The sequence below is a fragment of the Microcebus murinus genome, chromosome 16 (assembly GCF_040939455.1).
Source record: "Microcebus murinus isolate Inina chromosome 16, M.murinus_Inina_mat1.0, whole genome shotgun sequence".
In the NCBI taxonomy this organism is placed as follows: domain Eukaryota; kingdom Metazoa; phylum Chordata; class Mammalia; order Primates; family Cheirogaleidae; genus Microcebus; species Microcebus murinus.
In genome coordinates this window covers 29,184,400-29,200,699 of record NC_134119.1, presented here as the reverse complement: position 1 = coordinate 29,200,699, position 16,300 = coordinate 29,184,400, and the positions used below count along the sequence as shown (strand labels likewise).

General features: G+C 49.1%; 2 protein-coding genes across 2 annotated transcripts in view; both read right to left on the bottom strand.

Moving 5' to 3' along the window:
* The window catches only part of HM13 (histocompatibility minor 13), a 42,481-nt gene that overhangs the window by 10,676 nt on the left and 15,505 nt on the right, over positions 1 to 16,300 (bottom strand). Inside the window, exons 4-8 of the mRNA XM_012755065.2 lie at positions 11,451 to 11,539; positions 8,665 to 8,750; positions 8,447 to 8,572; positions 7,567 to 7,624; positions 2,523 to 2,606 (exon numbers count right to left, since the gene is read on the bottom strand). Of these exons, the coding sequence (XP_012610519.1) occupies positions 2,523 to 2,606; positions 7,567 to 7,624; positions 8,447 to 8,572; positions 8,665 to 8,750; positions 11,451 to 11,539 (443 nt within the window). The remainder of the gene's footprint in view (positions 1 to 2,522; positions 2,607 to 7,566; positions 7,625 to 8,446; positions 8,573 to 8,664; positions 8,751 to 11,450; positions 11,540 to 16,300) is intronic.
* MCTS2 (MCTS family member 2) lies at positions 8,757 to 11,440 on the bottom strand. Its single transcript, XM_012755066.3, has one exon. It carries the CDS (start codon positions 10,259 to 10,261, stop codon positions 9,716 to 9,718), a length of 546 nt encoding a protein of 181 aa, XP_012610520.2. The 5' UTR covers positions 10,262 to 11,440; the 3' UTR covers positions 8,757 to 9,715.

Sequence of the window (16,300 nt, the reverse complement as noted above, 5' to 3'; positions counted from 1 at the left end):
ACATACCTCAAATAGCAACACACCACGGTTAAGATTATAACTGTGAATGGGGGCTTCCTGTGTCGCAAAAATGTATGTCAGGAATGAGACCTAGACTCGGTTGGTGATGATAGGGGTGGTGGAGGGGAAGGAGGGCTTCTTTGAAGTGACACCTGCCAGGAAGAGGGTACAGCATATGCAGAGGTCCTGAGGAAAGAAGGCTCAGGGTTACGGCAGGGACTGAGGGGCCAGTAGGGTGGCAACCCAGAGTAGATGAGGGATAGACCAGCCATGCAGGGCCCCAAGGGCCATGGGAGGAGGTGGGTCTTTATCCCAGTAAGAGGACACACTGGAAGAGTTTTAAGTGGGAGAACCACCTAAATAGGTTTTGAAAAAGACCCTGTGGCAGCTGCTGGCTGGAGGGGAAGCAGTAGGAGCAAGGAGCGGACCATCAGGAGCTCTGCAGGGGACAGTTACCTCTGTTTGCCCACTGCACTCTCAAACCAGGGAGACACCCAGAGGCCTAAGCATCCCCCGGACACAGCCAGCCAGTCCAGCCTGCGTGTGTTTACATGTCCATCTCCCTCACTGCTCTCTGGGCTCATACAGGGCAGGGCTTGGTCTCATCTAGTTGAGGGAAGGCTCTCAAGAACTGAAACATTCTGTGCTGAGAGGCAGCACGGCCTGGCAACACAGGATTCATTTTAAAGAGGGAAATGAGTTAGTTCTCAATGAAGACTGTGAATAGGGGACAGAGAAAGCAGACAAAACATCGCCTTTCTGGAAACAAAGCAGGGGACTCAGTGCCACCTGGTGGCTGAATTCCACAACTGTTCTCCAACTAATCCAGGGGTCTGAGCCCTGCCAGGAGCAATGCTCAACCAATGCTCCACCAAGAGTCGGGGAGGACGAGCTCAACCTACGTTAACTGTGACTGCTGGAAGATCTGAGGATATATACAGAGACAGGACAGGGGAGGGGAGGGACAGATATGCACAGATGTGTGGTGCATGCCTAAGCCCAGAAGTTACGAGTGACAAGCACACCCAGAAGTGTGTGTGGGTGCCCGTGTGGGACCATCCCCTGGAGACCCAGCCAGATGCTTTACGGGACTCAATTTTTTCTGCCCGAGCTGCCTTCTCCTGGGGAAAGGAGTCTTGCTGGCTCATAGCGCTGCTAATTATGAAAACTCTTGGGTTCGAGCTCATCTCCCCATCCCCCATGGCCTTAGGCAAGCTGAACCATCATTCTGAACCTCAGTTTCCTCATATGTAAAATAGAAATACTCCTCCACCTCACTGGGCTGCCAGGAGTAGTAAAGATAACCTATAAAAAACACCCAGCACAATGCTTGGCACACAACAGGTTCGTGACCATGGTTATCTTATTGTTACTGTTACAAGGGCTGTCTGACAGTGTAACCTTTTGTGTAGTCAGACAAATGTGGTCTGTGTCCTGACCCTGTTGCTTACTAGTATGTGAATTTCTATAGTTCCTTCATTTCTGAGCCTCAGTTTCCTCACCAGTTAAACAGGGAAAACTTCTGCATCACCTCCACGTGTGTCACAAGACCAAAGTATCATCATAGGTTATAAGAATCGCTATTATGTCCTACAATGGAAAATAAGTTGGCTTTTAATTTGCTCCAAATATTCTTTTAAGCAAGCTTCTAACCCTCTGACTCTGAGACTAGCAAAACAAGGATGCCCTCTGCGTGTCAACTGTCCCATCACTCAGCCTAGCTCTGCAGACATACGGCGGCCACTTCAGCTGCCCTCCGAGTGACAGCAGAGCTTTGTCCTTGGTCTCGAGTGGTAGTTTGAGCAGCTGGTGCCCCAAGGCGAGGCAAGGCTGTGGGTTTGTGGGATGTATGCCCAAGCTTGGGACTGTGGGTGGGGCCCCTGTGCCCATATCCACAGGCATACCAGCTAGCACTCACATGTAGATCTAGGACCTCAAAGGCCAGCTTGTGCAGACAAGCAGGTGTCACACACATGTTCCTTTGCAGAGACTACAGACACAGGAGCCATGTGCCCACATACCGTGTTTTCTCAGCACAGGGAGGAGCAGCCAGGGGGCTATGGCCGTTCCAGCACATCTGTAATACCTGCAAACTCTGGGAAGGGCTATGCGTGTGGGTGTATGGGAGAGGGGTGGACTCCTTTAAGAAAGTCTTGGAATGTGCTTTTTCACAGAGTGTACTTCAGTCTGTCATTGTCCAATTTTACCTTGTGGTTCTTTAATAATGTCTGCTTACCTAGATGAGAAGCTCCATGAGGACAGTCTTGCTCACTGCTGTCTGACCAAGGCCCAGCCTGGGGCTGGGAGTGACTGGCACTGCATAACTGTGTGTTGATGTGGAATCCTTCACCAAATCCTGGCCTGACCCAGGGGTGGGGGGGTTTGGCATTACCCAGCCTGACTCTTTCTCTTTCCCTTTTCCTTTCCTAGCTGGTAAGGCTGGCTGTTTTGCAGTAATCCCCCACGCTCCAGGGAATACCCTCTCCACCCTCACACAATGGCCCCCACCCCAGCAAGCTCACCTGGAATGACGATATCCCCGAGTCCCAGCATGGCAAAGTTGTCTGCTTCAAGGCCCTTCTCCAGCAGATCCTGGGGAAACACCACTGCAGGGGGAGGCAGGGACGTGAGGAGCTGGCTGGAGCCCAGCCCCGCTTACTCTGACTCCTAGACCTGCACCCCTGTTGTATGAAACTCATACATTTGCATTTCTGGGTGGGGGACGGGGATGGGGAGGTGAGAGGATGCTGAAGGGCAATGTCTTCATCTGGAATCACAGCTGCTTAAGTGGGGAGGAATCTGGGGTCATCTAGGCTGGAGGTTTAATGCCTTTACTGAGCTGTAACTCACATACTGTACAATTCCAATGCCGTTTTCTAGGCAGAGAACCCTTTGGTTAAATGGGATTAACGCTAAAGCCCAGTATATGAAAGAAAAGAGCCACACAGTGCTGACATCTAAAAGGTGTTCCAGGCCAAGTGCGGTGGCTCACGCCTGTAATGGTAAGCACTCTGGGAGGCTGAGGTGGGTGGATCGTTTGAGCTCAGCAGTTCGAGACCAGCCTGAGCAAGAGCGAGACCCCGACTCTACTAAAAAAAAAAATTAATTGGCCAACTAAAAATAGAAAAAAAAAATTAAAAAAAAAAAAAAAGGGTGTTCCAGGGCCGGGCGTGGTGGCTCACGCCTATAATCCTAGCATTCTGGGAGGCTGAGGTGGGAGCATTGCTCAAGGTCAGGAGTTTGAAACCAGCCTGAGCAAGAGTGAGACCCTGTCTCTGCTATAAATAGAAAGAAATTAATTGGCCAACTAAAAATATATAGAAAAAATTAGCCGGGCCTGGTGGCGCATGCCTGTAGTCCCAGCTACTCAGGAGGCTGAGGCAAGAGGATCACTTGAGCCCAGGAGTTTGAGGTTGCTGTGAGCTAGGCTGATGCCATGGCACTCTAGCCTGGGCAGCACAGTAAGACTCTGACTCAAAAAATAAAATAAAATAAAATAAAATAAAAGGTGTTCCACTGCAACAGGGGTATGGACAGATGGTGGCTCTTACTGTGAAGCAGGGTGTGCCTGGCCTATGGCTCCTTCTGTATCTGCTGAGGGAGAAAAGGCCACATATCTGCAAATTTCTTGCTTAAAGCCCCCCACTCACAAATCCTGCTGGATCGATCCCACGGGGTACTGGTGAGGATTAGATGATCCGCACAAATTAACTACTCCCCCAGGCCTTCCTTACTAACCCAGTCCTGACTTTGTGCGGGGCAGCCTTCCCAGGTGATATATCAAGTATGGCGTCAGACTAAGTCAATCAGGACAATCCTGTCCCCTGAATTCCTGACTTCCCTTGCAGCCAGGGGTGGTCATATGACTCTGGCTAACAGTATGTACACAGAGGTACAATAGGGGTTCGGGGTAAACTTCTGCTTCTCTAATAAATGTATAGATGTCCTTGTCCTGCCTGCTTCTTCCTGCCTTGAGTGGGCAATACACAGTGATTTACGGATTTCTTCATTCAATCCTCTCAACCCTGGTACCATTCAACTCTGAATGGCAGAGACTACTGTCTCCATTTTACAGATGTGGAAACCAGAGCTCAGAGAGGTTAAGTCTCCTCCCCATGGCAACACAGTTAGCAGGTGGCAGAGCTGAGATTCAAGCCCAGGCAGCCTGATTTCAGCCTAGGTGCACTTAACTATTCTGTTTTTCTGCCTCTGAACTCTAGTCCTAGCAGTGGAAGGCAATGAGTCTTCTCTTCAACCCAGAACACCAGACCCCAAGCATCAAAAACCAAATATGATGGTGTCATTTCCCTGTTCATCCACTGCCTATCGGGCAGTGTCTAAGCTCCCTGGCATGGCATCCTTGGCTTCCCCAATTCTGGCCTCTGCCCACCTCTTTCCAGCTCATTCCCCCAGAACTTAGTTGCTGGTCCCCTGAACTTGGCCACATTCCATCCCTGATTCTCTGCTCCTAGGGCCCTCCATGCACTTTCCTGCCTCCAGCCTTCTGCTGAAGCTGTGCATTCTCTTTCAAACACACATACTGCCCCTGCATGCTTGGCAAATGCGTATTCATCCTTCATGACCCAGAAAAGCTTTTCCTGACACCTTGGCTGGGTTCTCGGTGCTCCCACACCCCCTGGGCTCATCCATCAAAGCACATGGGGAGTAACTGTTGTTCTGGCTTGCCCAGCATCTGTTCCCTTGCTCTGGAGAACTGCCCTCCCCTTATACACTTGGCTCTGAGGGCCTGCCAATTCAAACGCTCTGCCCCGAGGCACTGGAGAGGGCCGTGACCCTAGCCTGTCCATCACGATCCTCCATCTCCCCTGGGGGAATATCTGGCTCTCGGCCAAGCCAGGCCCTGTAGGTTATTCAGTCCAAAGCTGGGAGAAACTTGTTTTCCTTCAGGCTCACTGAGCTGGGACCACAGAATTCAGGAACAGTTTGTGGCCAGGAAACCCTCCCCAGTACACGAAGAAAACCTGTCTGCAGTGGCAGAGAATGAATCCATGAGAAAGACAGGTACTTCTTGATTCCCTAAGAGGACCTCCCACTGACTGCCGCCTGCCTCCAGCCAGTGCTTCCATGGCACTCGTGCACTGCTGAATGCGTCTTCCTCTTTTTCTTGTCATGCCCGAATGATTTTGTCCCCCTTTTTGAGCCTTGTGATCCCATGTAGTGCTTCTTGACTAGTCTAAGGCTTGGACTTTTAAGCTAATCATGCTCCTCCCATCCCCCTTACTAATGAATGGTTTGGACTGTGACCCAATTTGGCCAATAAAATATGAGGAAAACTGTACAAGGGATTTGGGGAAAAATATCCCTGATGAAAAAGACAGTTTTCCTTTTCTGTCTCTGGACATGGCTGTGCGAGGAGTCAATGCTAGGGACTGTGGCAGCCGTCTTGGGACCATGAAGTAATGAGCTAAGGGACAGGTGGAGATGCTGAGAATGGTGGGACGGGAGGTCTGAAGTGATCTTGGCTCTTGAATGGCATCACTGAGGGTCATTAACCCAGCCTCAGCCTTCTACCCTGGGCTTGTTATAGTGTAAGATAACAAAATTTCCCTTGACAATGCTTCTTATACAAGCTGAGTATCCCTTACCTGAAATGCTTGGGCCCAGAAATGTTTCGGATTTTTTTGGATTTTGAAATATTTGCATATAGATAATGAGATATCTTGGGGATGAGACCCAAATCTAAACAGGAAATTCATTTATGTTTTATATATACCTTATACACATAGCCTGAAAGTAATTTTGCACATTATATTTTTTATTTATTTGTTTCATTTATTTATTTATTTTTAAACAGAGTCTCACTCTGTCTCCCAGGCTAGAGTGCAGTGGTGTCAGCCTAGCTCACAGCAACCTCAAATTCCTGGGCTCAAGCAATCCTCCTGCCTCAGCCTCCCTGGTAGCTGGGACTACAGGCACGCGCCACCATGCCCGGCTAATTTTTTCTATGTATTTTTAGTTGGCCAATTAATTTCTTTCTGTTTTTAGCAGAGACAGGGTCTCGCTCTTGCTCAGGCTGGTTTCGAACTCCTGACCTTTGAGTGATCCACCCACCCCGGCTTCCCAGAATGTTAGGATTACAGGCGTGAGCCACTGTGCCTGGCCTTATTTATTTATTTATTTTGAGACAGAGTCTCACTTTGTTGCCCAGGCTACAGTGAGTGCCGTGGCGTCAGCCTAGCTCACAGCAACCTCAAACTCCTGGCTCAAGCAATCCTCCTGCCTCAGCCTCCCAAGTAGCTGGGACTACAGGCATTCGCCACCATGCCCGGCTAATTTTTTGTATATATATATTAGTTGGCCAATTAATTTCTTTCTATTTATAGTAGAGACGGGGTCTAGCTCTTGCTCAGGCTGGTTTCGAACTCCTGACCTCGAGCAATCCGCCCGCCTCGGCCTCCCAGAGAGCTAGGATCACAGGCGTGAGCTATCGCGCCCGGCCTATTTATTTATTTTTTAAGAGACAGGGTCTTGCTCCTTTGCTCAGGCTGGAGTGCAGTGGCATGATTGTAGCTCACTGCAGCCTTGAACTCCTGGGCTCAAGTGATCCTCCCACCTCAGCCTCCCAAGCAGCTGTTACTACAGGTGTGCACCACCAAGCCCAGCTCTATACAATATTTTAAATAATTTTGTGCATGAAATAAAGTTTGTGTTAAGTACTTATGTGTGGAATTTTCCACTTGTGTCATGTTGATGCTCAAAAAATTTTGGATTTCAGCCGGGCGCGGTGGCTCACGCCTGTAATCCTAGCTCTCTGGGAGGCCGAGGCGGGCGGATCGTTTGAGTTCAGGAGTTCGAAACCAACCTGAGCAAGAGCGAGACCCCGTCTCTACTATAAATAGAAAGAAATTAATTGGCCAACTAATATATATACAAAAAAATTAGCCGGGCATGGTGGCGCATGCCTGTAGTCCCAGCTACTCGGGAGGCTGAGGCAGAAGGATCACTTGAGCCCAGGAGTTTGAGGTTGCTGTGAGCTAGGCTGATGCCACGGCACTCACTGTAGCCTGGGCAACAAAGTGAGACTCTGTCTCAAAAAAAAAAAAAAAAAAAATTTTGGATTTCAGATTTTTGGATTAGAGATGCTCAACCTGTAGTTGGATTTTCTGAACAATAAACAGATGCACTAAAGAACAAAACCAAGGCAGTGTGAGAGGTGTAAGATAGACAGACAGCACCTGATAGCCAGGTGCTGAGGGGATCCCAGGTAGGGAAGCTTCAGGTCTCAACACAGAGGTCCCTGAGTGTCCCACTTGGGCTGGGTTAAACACCTCCCCTCCATGCTTGCTCCCATTCTAGCTCATCTCACACCATGCTGCACTGTGACCAAGGGGCCAGAGGCCAGGGCCTAGGCAGGGAGTGGCTGCTTGTGAAAACAGCCAGATGAATCACTGAGAAGGACGCCAGGCTGGAGGGACACAGGAAAGCTTGGAGAAGAGGTATGTGGGAAGGAGATAAGGGAGAGGCAATGACCAAAAGAGGGACTGCGAGGGCATGGGCTAGCTGGGGTGGGCAGAGGGGTTCCCCGTGGTGGGGGTGGTCACTTACATTTTATTGGTGCCTCAAAGGACTTGGCCACTGTCACCATCACATTGGTGCCAAATACCTAGAAGGAGGAGAGGAGTTTGGAGGGAAGTGAGGGGGTGGATGGGAGAGAATGGCTGTCCCTGGGCTTCTAGATGTGCAGCTGCCTGAGATCTGTGGGGAGAAGGGTAGGGAACTGCGAGGGGCTCCAGTGCAGATCTAAAGTTGAGGTGAGGTGAGCACTCATATTGGTTCTGGGCAACAAAGGGGAAATTCAGAGTATAGAAAGGACTTCCAATGGCCTAAGCCAGGCAGCCTATGTTTGTTCAGGGTTCTGTCCCTCCCAAGTGATAAAGTCTTCCAGCACCACCTACTCAAGAAGAAAAGAAGCTGCTTGGGATCAGGGAACAGGGGCCGAGTCAGGCTGACCTTGATCCCTCTGCAATGCCTCTTATGTGTGAGTATGACAGGTTCCCCAGCCCAGGCCTGGTGTGCAGCCAGAGCACAGCCAGCCTCTTCCTCCTCGGTCGGTGCCCTTGCTGGGCCCATTCATTAGCATTCTATTACCCTGCCTGGACTTCTCTGAGTCTCAACTCCAAATCTCGACTTGCTTGCTGAGGAGACATGGGATTAAGTAATATCCCTGCTAGGGCCACCATGAGGAAGACGTGAGGGTGTTCGGAAGGCAATGCACACAGAATGTGCTTTTAGAAAGAGGTGTAATCTGTTCTCTCTGGCTCCATTTCACAGATGGGCCCAGAGGGGACCTGCTCTGGGATCCTGACTTCCACTCCAAGGTAGATGCTCTCCATCATACTAATGTCACTTAGGCCACAGAGGCAGGGGAGTAGGAAGGTGAGGGGGCCCCAAAGTTGGACATGCTGGGGCTCCCTGTCTGACTCACCCAGAAGACATCATAGATGAAGAGTCCACCCAGCAGGATGCAGCCAGTGCTGACATTGTTCAGGTGCAGGAGCTCTACCCCGTTAAGTGAGAAGGCCAGGCCAAAAAGGTTGTTGGCAATCCAGTGCTGGGGAAAGACAGGAGTAAGACCAGCTTGCTGTGCCCCGACCCTCCCCTGTCACTCCAGCCTCCCCTTCTGCCCAGGACCTGGTTACTTACCTTCCTCAGCAGGTACCAGACACCAACGATGGTGCTCAAGCCCAGGCACACCAGGTCCTTGGTGTCAAACTCGTAATTGATGATCTCTGAACAGAGAGGCCGAGTAAGTCCACTCCCCAGGGTGGGGCTGCCCCTCCCACCTGTCAGCCCCTGGACAGAGGAGGGCATGGCTGTGGGCACTGTCAGAGTCCCACAAGCTAGGAGGCTAAGCCTTGGCTGCCTCAGATCGGTAAGAGTTTCAGGAGGGAAGAGAGCTCACTGGAGCCACCCTAACTCCTCCAATATCCTAGAGAAGGGAACGGAGGCCCAGAGAATACAAGCCTGGTGCAGGGTCAGTGGGAAGTGGTCCTTAGTGTTGAAAGTACAGGATTTGCCACTTGTAGCTGGGGCTGGGTAACCTTTGGGGAGGCAGTTCCCTCTCTGAGCTTGTTTCCTCATCCGTGAAAAGGTGATAATAGCACCTCCCTCATAGGGCTGCTGTGGGGAGTAAGACAGCTGTTACAATGCACTCAGCACAGTGCCTGGCACACAGCAGATGTTCAGTCAATGCCAGCTGCCATTGAGCCCAGGTTTTTAGCAAGGTCCTAGTTCATTCCGAAACCTTTCTACTTTGCCACCAAAGGAATCAAGAAGTTTGCTGGCAGCCCTAGTTCACTAGCAGAGGAGGAATAAGGTGAGAGATGGAGGCCTGGAGAAAAGGCGGGGAGGAGTCCCCAAGGCTGCTCTTGTGGGGGGCCCTCTGGCAGACATCCTCAGAGCCAATCTTGATCACTTTCAAATAAGGGAGCCCACAGAGGAGATGAAGCTTGCTCAGAGTCACAGAGTGTAGCTGTTCCTTTCAGATTCCAGAGTGTAACAGGCTGCTTGCTGCTTGTCCCCCAATTTGTTTTCTCCACTGTGGTAACAGCACCCTGATTTCTTCCCTTCAAGCATCTGTTAAATTTACTTAGAATAACCACAGAGGTATTGTCTTCACGTTGTCACACACACACACAAACACATATAAATTACAATATCCATATTTGGCCCCCCAAGTGCATTCCTTTGAGGCTTATTTGTAGGTCTTCATGTGCCACAGCCCATCATTTAAGTAATGGATATTTTCAATGCCAATTCCTTTGTTGACTTTCTCAATGTCTTCTGTAGACATCTTCATGACCCCAACACACAGAGCATGCTGTTTTCCTTCTGCCATGACTGCAACAATTGTATCGACCGCAGCAGGGTAAAGCTTGGCTCCAGGAGAAGTTAAACCTGGACACATGATATTTGCTCCACTGAGTACAAATTTGATGGCTCCTTTATCAACTTGCTGGTGTGGCAGGATAAAAGGATATTTATGAAGCAACCTTAGAGTTGGATAAAAAGGCCCTTTTCTTTGTCTAAAAAATAGTAATTCGCCATTTACCGTAAGTATTTCCATATGCTCGTGGCATCGGACTATTTTGACAGGATCTTTCTTAGGCATGATTTGATTAAGCCATGGTTCAATACCTGGAAACTGCTCTATCAGTTGGTTCTTAATACCCTTAATAATTGAGGTTTTCAACTGGATGCAGTTGGACACATTTTCCTTTTCATCGAATTTCTTGAACATGATCCAAGGTGAAACGGGCGATGGCAAGGAAAGGCCCGGAAAGGGTAAGAAACGAAACCGGCAGCGGTCGAGCAGCGTTCCTTACGCCAAAGCCTGTGCCGATGGTCTGAACCGTTGTCGCCAACCGGAAACCGAGGCAGGCAGCCGCGCTTTACGGCTCTATGAAATCTGACCACTTCCGGTCCTCCGAAGTCCACGTCATGGCGGCGCTCTGTACACTGTTCTTCAGACTACCGAGTCCTCTTCAGTGGGGGTCGATGAAAGGGGCGGGACTTGGGAAGCAAGAAGTGATACAATTCCGGGGCACTCCGTGATGATTTCCAACTGGACATGAGGCCGACTCACGGCCATTTTCCAGCTTCCCCTCTGCCGCTTAATTGGCCCCGGATATGAATGTTTCTTTCCCCCTGGTTGGACAGCGGCGCGATGGTCACCATCGTGGATCCAAGGACCACCCCTGAACATGGCGGAGCGTAAGACGGATGGGAGCTGGAACCCGGGAGGCTCTGTGGTCGTAAGCTTAGCTCTCTTAATGGAACTCTATGATCATTTATTTGACACAGATGCACTTGAGATGCAAAAAGGAATCACATAAAATCACTGCTTTCTAGGGACAAGGCAGAATATGCCGTGCACCAGTGTGAGACTGCTAGGTATCTTCCACTTGGTCAAGCCATTGATAACCTTACTACAGCATTTGAATTCGCACCCTAACTAACCTGTAAATCCTAGGCTCCTCCCAATTCCCCGTAGTTTTCATTTTTGAAAAAGAACTGTGAGACTCCCTTTTCAAATCTTAGGTGGAATGTAATCACACTAAAAATAAACACAATAAAAATAGTGGCAAGGGTCAACTTTTACTAAGTGCTTTGAGTCAGGCAGTGTGCTGAATGCTTTCCACTCATCATTTACTTGCAGTCCTAACAACATGCCCATGAAGGAGGTAGATTATCATTTTCATTTTACAGATTAAAAAAACAAAAACACCAATGCTCAGAGAGGTAAGGCATTCACCCAGGTCCCATGTCTAGGTAGCAGCAGAGCTGGGATGTGAATCCAGGCCATGAGATCCCAGAGCCCACCTCTTTCATAACTTGCTGTACTGGAGAATCCCAGTATTGGAAAGATGAGGGGAATGGTGGTGGAAAACAGCTAGGGTACACCACAGGGGAAAGTGGGCAGCACTGACCTTCCTTGCTCTCCCCAGAGCCCTGGGTGAAGAGCAGCTGGTACTGCCGATTTGGAAAGCTGGCTGGAAAAAACTTACTCATGAAGGGGCTGGAAGGAAAGACAAAGCAAGTCGGCAAACAGAGCCCCCATGAGCAGTCACGGCCCTAACGGTACCCCCTCCCCAACAGCCACTTACAGCTGTTATCTCCTGGCACCCTCACAACCGCCCTGATAGCTAAGTGTTATTGTTTCCACTCTATAGATGTGGAAATAGGCCCTCAGAGAATAAGTGACTTGCCCAGGGTCACACGAGTCAATATCTAAGCTGAGGCTCCAAGGTAGGCCACTGAACTAGTGATTCCCAAACTGCCTTTTTGTTACCACTGAAGAAATACAAAGCAGAGGCAGACAGACTTTCATGTAAAATATAGTTTTTAGGAGATCAATGGATCCCAACGTCTAACCCATGCACCACCTGTATGAGTCTCTTGTTAAGCATATTCCAGGATTCCCTTCCAGACCTATCAAGTCAGATGACCCGATGGTCACCTCTACCCCACTCTATGATTTGTCATTCTGCTATCCAGCAAAAGGCCTGAGATTTTTATAAACTCAGCTGGAATTGCTCAGTCAGATGAATCTCAGCCCCCCAGGACACGATCACCCTCACATTCAATCCATCCACAAAGGGTTCTATTGCTCAAGATCAGCTTGGCTTCACCTCTAGAAATATTGATTACCCAGCACGCCCTACTTCCTGGCCAGGCAGGGATGGAGATGTTCTTTTCTGGATCATCTTCAGAGCAAGATTAGCAAACCAGGGTGTCTTGATCCATCTGCTCCCAGCAGTGCTGTGGAATGGCTACAAGCTTAGGTGGCCCAGCCCTGAAGCCTGCTTTGCCATGTACCAGCTGTGTGGCCCTGGGAGAGCCACTTAAGTGACTCAGTCTCCTGGGCCATCATCTGTTTTCTTGTATGAAGGGATAATATTAACACCTTCTAAAAGAGTTTGCTGTGAAGATATGAGAAGGCAGGTGAGAAGCTTAGCCCAGCACTGGGCCTACAGCAGGGATGCAGGAACTGTGAGCTTCTGTGGCACACTCCTCCAGAGCCTGAGCTTGAAAGCATTTGACATCAGATGAAGCTGATAATGACTAATGAGGGAGGCAAGTCCAGGAATGACCCTCCCAACTAACAGGCCTCCATTTCCCCACTTTTCAAACAGCTGACCCCTCCCCACCTGTGGGGCTCATGGTATGAACGATGTGAGGGCTTTGTGAACGGAGATGTGGCAGACACGAGGGTGGAGTCAGGAATGGACTTCCGCAGCAGGGCTCTCAGATGGGAGGCAGAGGCTGGTGGAGGAAGCTAGAAGCTACTTTCAGCTTGGTTTGCTGAATCACTTTTGAGGGAGTCTGAAGTCAGGGCATGTGTATGGGTATGGGCAGAGGCAAAGAGGCGGCCTGAGGAGCTAAGCCCTTTACTCAGCTTAGCTGGCCTCTTCCTTAGGAGCTTGGTGCTTAGTTTCTCAATAAGCAGAGTGTGATGGCTAAGAATGTGGTCTCTGGGTTCAAATCCCAGCTCTTCCACTTATTAGCAGTATAATATTGGGAACGTTACTTAACTGCTCTGTGCAACAATCTCATCTGGAACACAACAATACCTTTCTTTGTGGGGCTACTAAAATAATTAAATGAGTACTTGGCACCCTGTAAGCTTAACTGCAGCTTTAACTTCAAGTAGAAAGTCTCTAGACTGATGCCTTTGTTACTCCAAGAAAAAAGGGGCTGCTGGATGACATAGGGGAAGAGTCAAGTTCGAGTCTGTGGACTTGAGGGCAGGGGCCCTGTCATCGTCTTCACCCCACCCTGGTGTGAAGCTGCCTGGTGCCTGGGAGACATCTGATAAATGCTTGCTGAACGACTGAACACAGACTTTTTGGAGCAGGCAGAGATTCTTTCTGGTCCTTGATGGCTCACATGAAACCTAATGGTCACTTCTTCCTGCTGAGAAACTACCTCCTGGTGCCTTTCTCCCCTGGGGGTGGAAGGCAAGGGTCAGTGAAACTGGTGATGTGGCCTCTTCCTCTTGGGGTGGCAGATTTGGGCCCTCTAGGCCTTTTCTCCCTCTAAAGGTTAGCTGTGTGGGGCATGAGCTCAATCAGACAGGATGAAAATAAACAGAGGTTCCCTTGGCAGGGGGGATGTCTAGGATTTGGCTTGGACTTGAGTCTTGGTGACTGTACGAGGCGAAGGCAGGCTATGGGCCCCTGCCTCCCTCCAATACTCCAAGCTGTGGTTTGTTCCCAAAGAGGCTTGAGGTGGGCTAGGGGATGGTGGTGGAGGCGGAGGGGATCCTAAGAGAATCTCAGCTCGGGTGCAGCTCTTCACAGCCTTTCAGCGGCCTCTCTTCTGCCAACCCCAGGAGACTGCAGGTCCCACAGGAGAGGGTGGCCAGCCCACCCTCTTTAAATTCTCCCTTCCCCTTCACTTTTGCCCAAACCGTAATGAATACTGGCTTTAGAATCACACAGATCCAGGGTCAAAACCTCGCTCCGCCCTTACCAGCTGTGAATGTGAATTCTGGGAGTCCATATAACCCCATAACCTCTCCGAGCCTCAATTTTCACGTCTTGAACCTTTGGACCTTGTTTGGATCCTGAAGAAAGTCTGACTCCAAGTCTGTAGATACCAGCAGCTCATGTAAATTCTAACAACACTATAGACTTTCTTTGAGAAAATATGTAAGGAAACTCAATTTAATTGAAGAAAAGTCAATTTAATTCTTGGGTTGACTTTCTAAAAAGCATGATTAAAAGATCCCCTCCCTTTACTAAAATTATTTCCATCAGATTCCATTCTTTCCCATGTAAATTTTATAGTACGATCTCAATCACCCAATAGTTTGTGGTCACTATTAGATTTTTCAGTGGACACCTTTGGCCCCCCTGTATGGTGAGCACCACTTCTGCCCAGAGCCATCAACAGTTTACAAGGTATGATTTTCCCAGGTCAAATTTTGTTGCTCTGAATTTCATTAGGAAAATGAATCTTCTGTTAGTTTCTAGTCACTAACAAATGTTACCATGTACACTTTTAGCTGCTGTTGGTTTTATTTTCTGTTGATAATGTCTATCTCTCAAAATTTTGAATTGGTTAAAAGACAGACAATTGTTTCTTGGCTAATCTATGAGAAATTTGGGATAATGTCCCTTAGTTATTGCTCTAAAAGGCAAAAAAAAAAAAAAAAAGTCTCTGGTGTCAAAATGATAGAGGTTAAAAATACCCTGCTTGAGCAGTTGGGTAGAGAAGATTGCATCTGTAAAGTTGTTGAGATAAATAATCAATTCCTCAGCCTATGGCCCAAGAGTGGCTTTCTACACACATTGGGTTCTCTCACTCTGAGGGGCTGAGTAGGGAGAACCAGGGGTCTCAAGCTTCTCACAGATGCTGGGGTACAAAGGACTAGAGTTGGAGGAAGGGAGGATGCTAGTCAGTGTAGGAAAGGAGGGATCCAGTGCCTGGAAGTGACTGCCTCTACCCTACCTCAGGTCCACCATGAAACGACAGGTATGTCCTTTGAGCAAGGGTGACTGGGCCTGCCACTATCTTACTGGTTCAAGTCACTCTGGGCCTTCATTTTTCAGGATGTGGGGCTGGACTAGAATTCTCCTGAGCTAGCTAGAGTAAGATTTTGGGAGTGAAGGGTCAGTGTAGGTGAAGAAAACACTGACCTCAGTCAGAGGACCACAGCTGAAGTTCTGTGTAACCCTGGGCCAGCCACTCAACTCACTGTGTGCTCTTGGGACATTACGGAGGCTCATCTGAGCCTTCCTACCTCTGAGGAGGTACTTGCAGTCTCTCCATTTATAGGTGGAAAGACTGATGCTCAGAGAGCTTGAGTAACTTATACAAATTATAGAGCTGGCCGAGCCAGGCCTTGGTCCCAGGGTTGCCTGTTTTGAGCTCACACTCCTGACTACCACATCGTCCTGCCAGAGTGCCTGGAGTAACGAGACCACACTCACCTCAGCTTCCAAAGCCTTGGTGAGCACATCCTGCTCTTTCTCTCTAGCTTTTTCTGTGTCTACTCTGACTGTGCCCTCAATGTGCACAAACCATCCAGCTCCTGGCCTGACCTCTCTCTCTTTTGCACCTACCTCTTTCAGGTTTCCTGCCTTCAAAGCTGAGTTCAAGTCAAGTTTCTTCCCTCTGGGAATTTTCTCTGGTCTGCTGGCTACCTCTTGATTTATTAGTGGTTCTCGGCCTGAGGCTGTACCACTTCAAGAGGGGCAGACAGAAACATGCTGGGACATCTTTGTAGTCACAAGCTGAGGCAAGGGTGGTGGCACTACTGCCATTTGTGAGCAGGACAAGGGTGCCAAATGTTTATAACGCACAGGATAGTCCTGCACAGTAGAGAACTGGCCAAAATACCAATCGCAGGTCCCCGAGGAACATTGGCCTTTATCACTCATCCCCACTGAAATGACATGAACGTGTGACAGTCTGAGCAGGGTGGCAGTGGGGAGGAGGATGGGCCCTGGGGCCACACCTGGGTTTGAATCCTGGCTTTGTTGCTTATCAGCTGTGTGATCCTAGCAAATTTCTTAACCTCTCTGAGCTTCAGTTTTCTGACTGTGACATAGGATTAAAAGTAAAAGCTAGTCATATAATGTTGTCTGGCAGGTGGACACAGGCAACAGCAGCAGTTAAACTTACTGAACACATTAAGTGCCAGATACTGTGCTAAAAGCTTTCCACATGACCCCACAAGGATGGTACTATTATTTTTCTCCACATTTGTGAAGAAATTGAGGCCAGAAATATCAACTAACTTGTCCCAGGTCACAGAGTGGCAGGGTCTGGA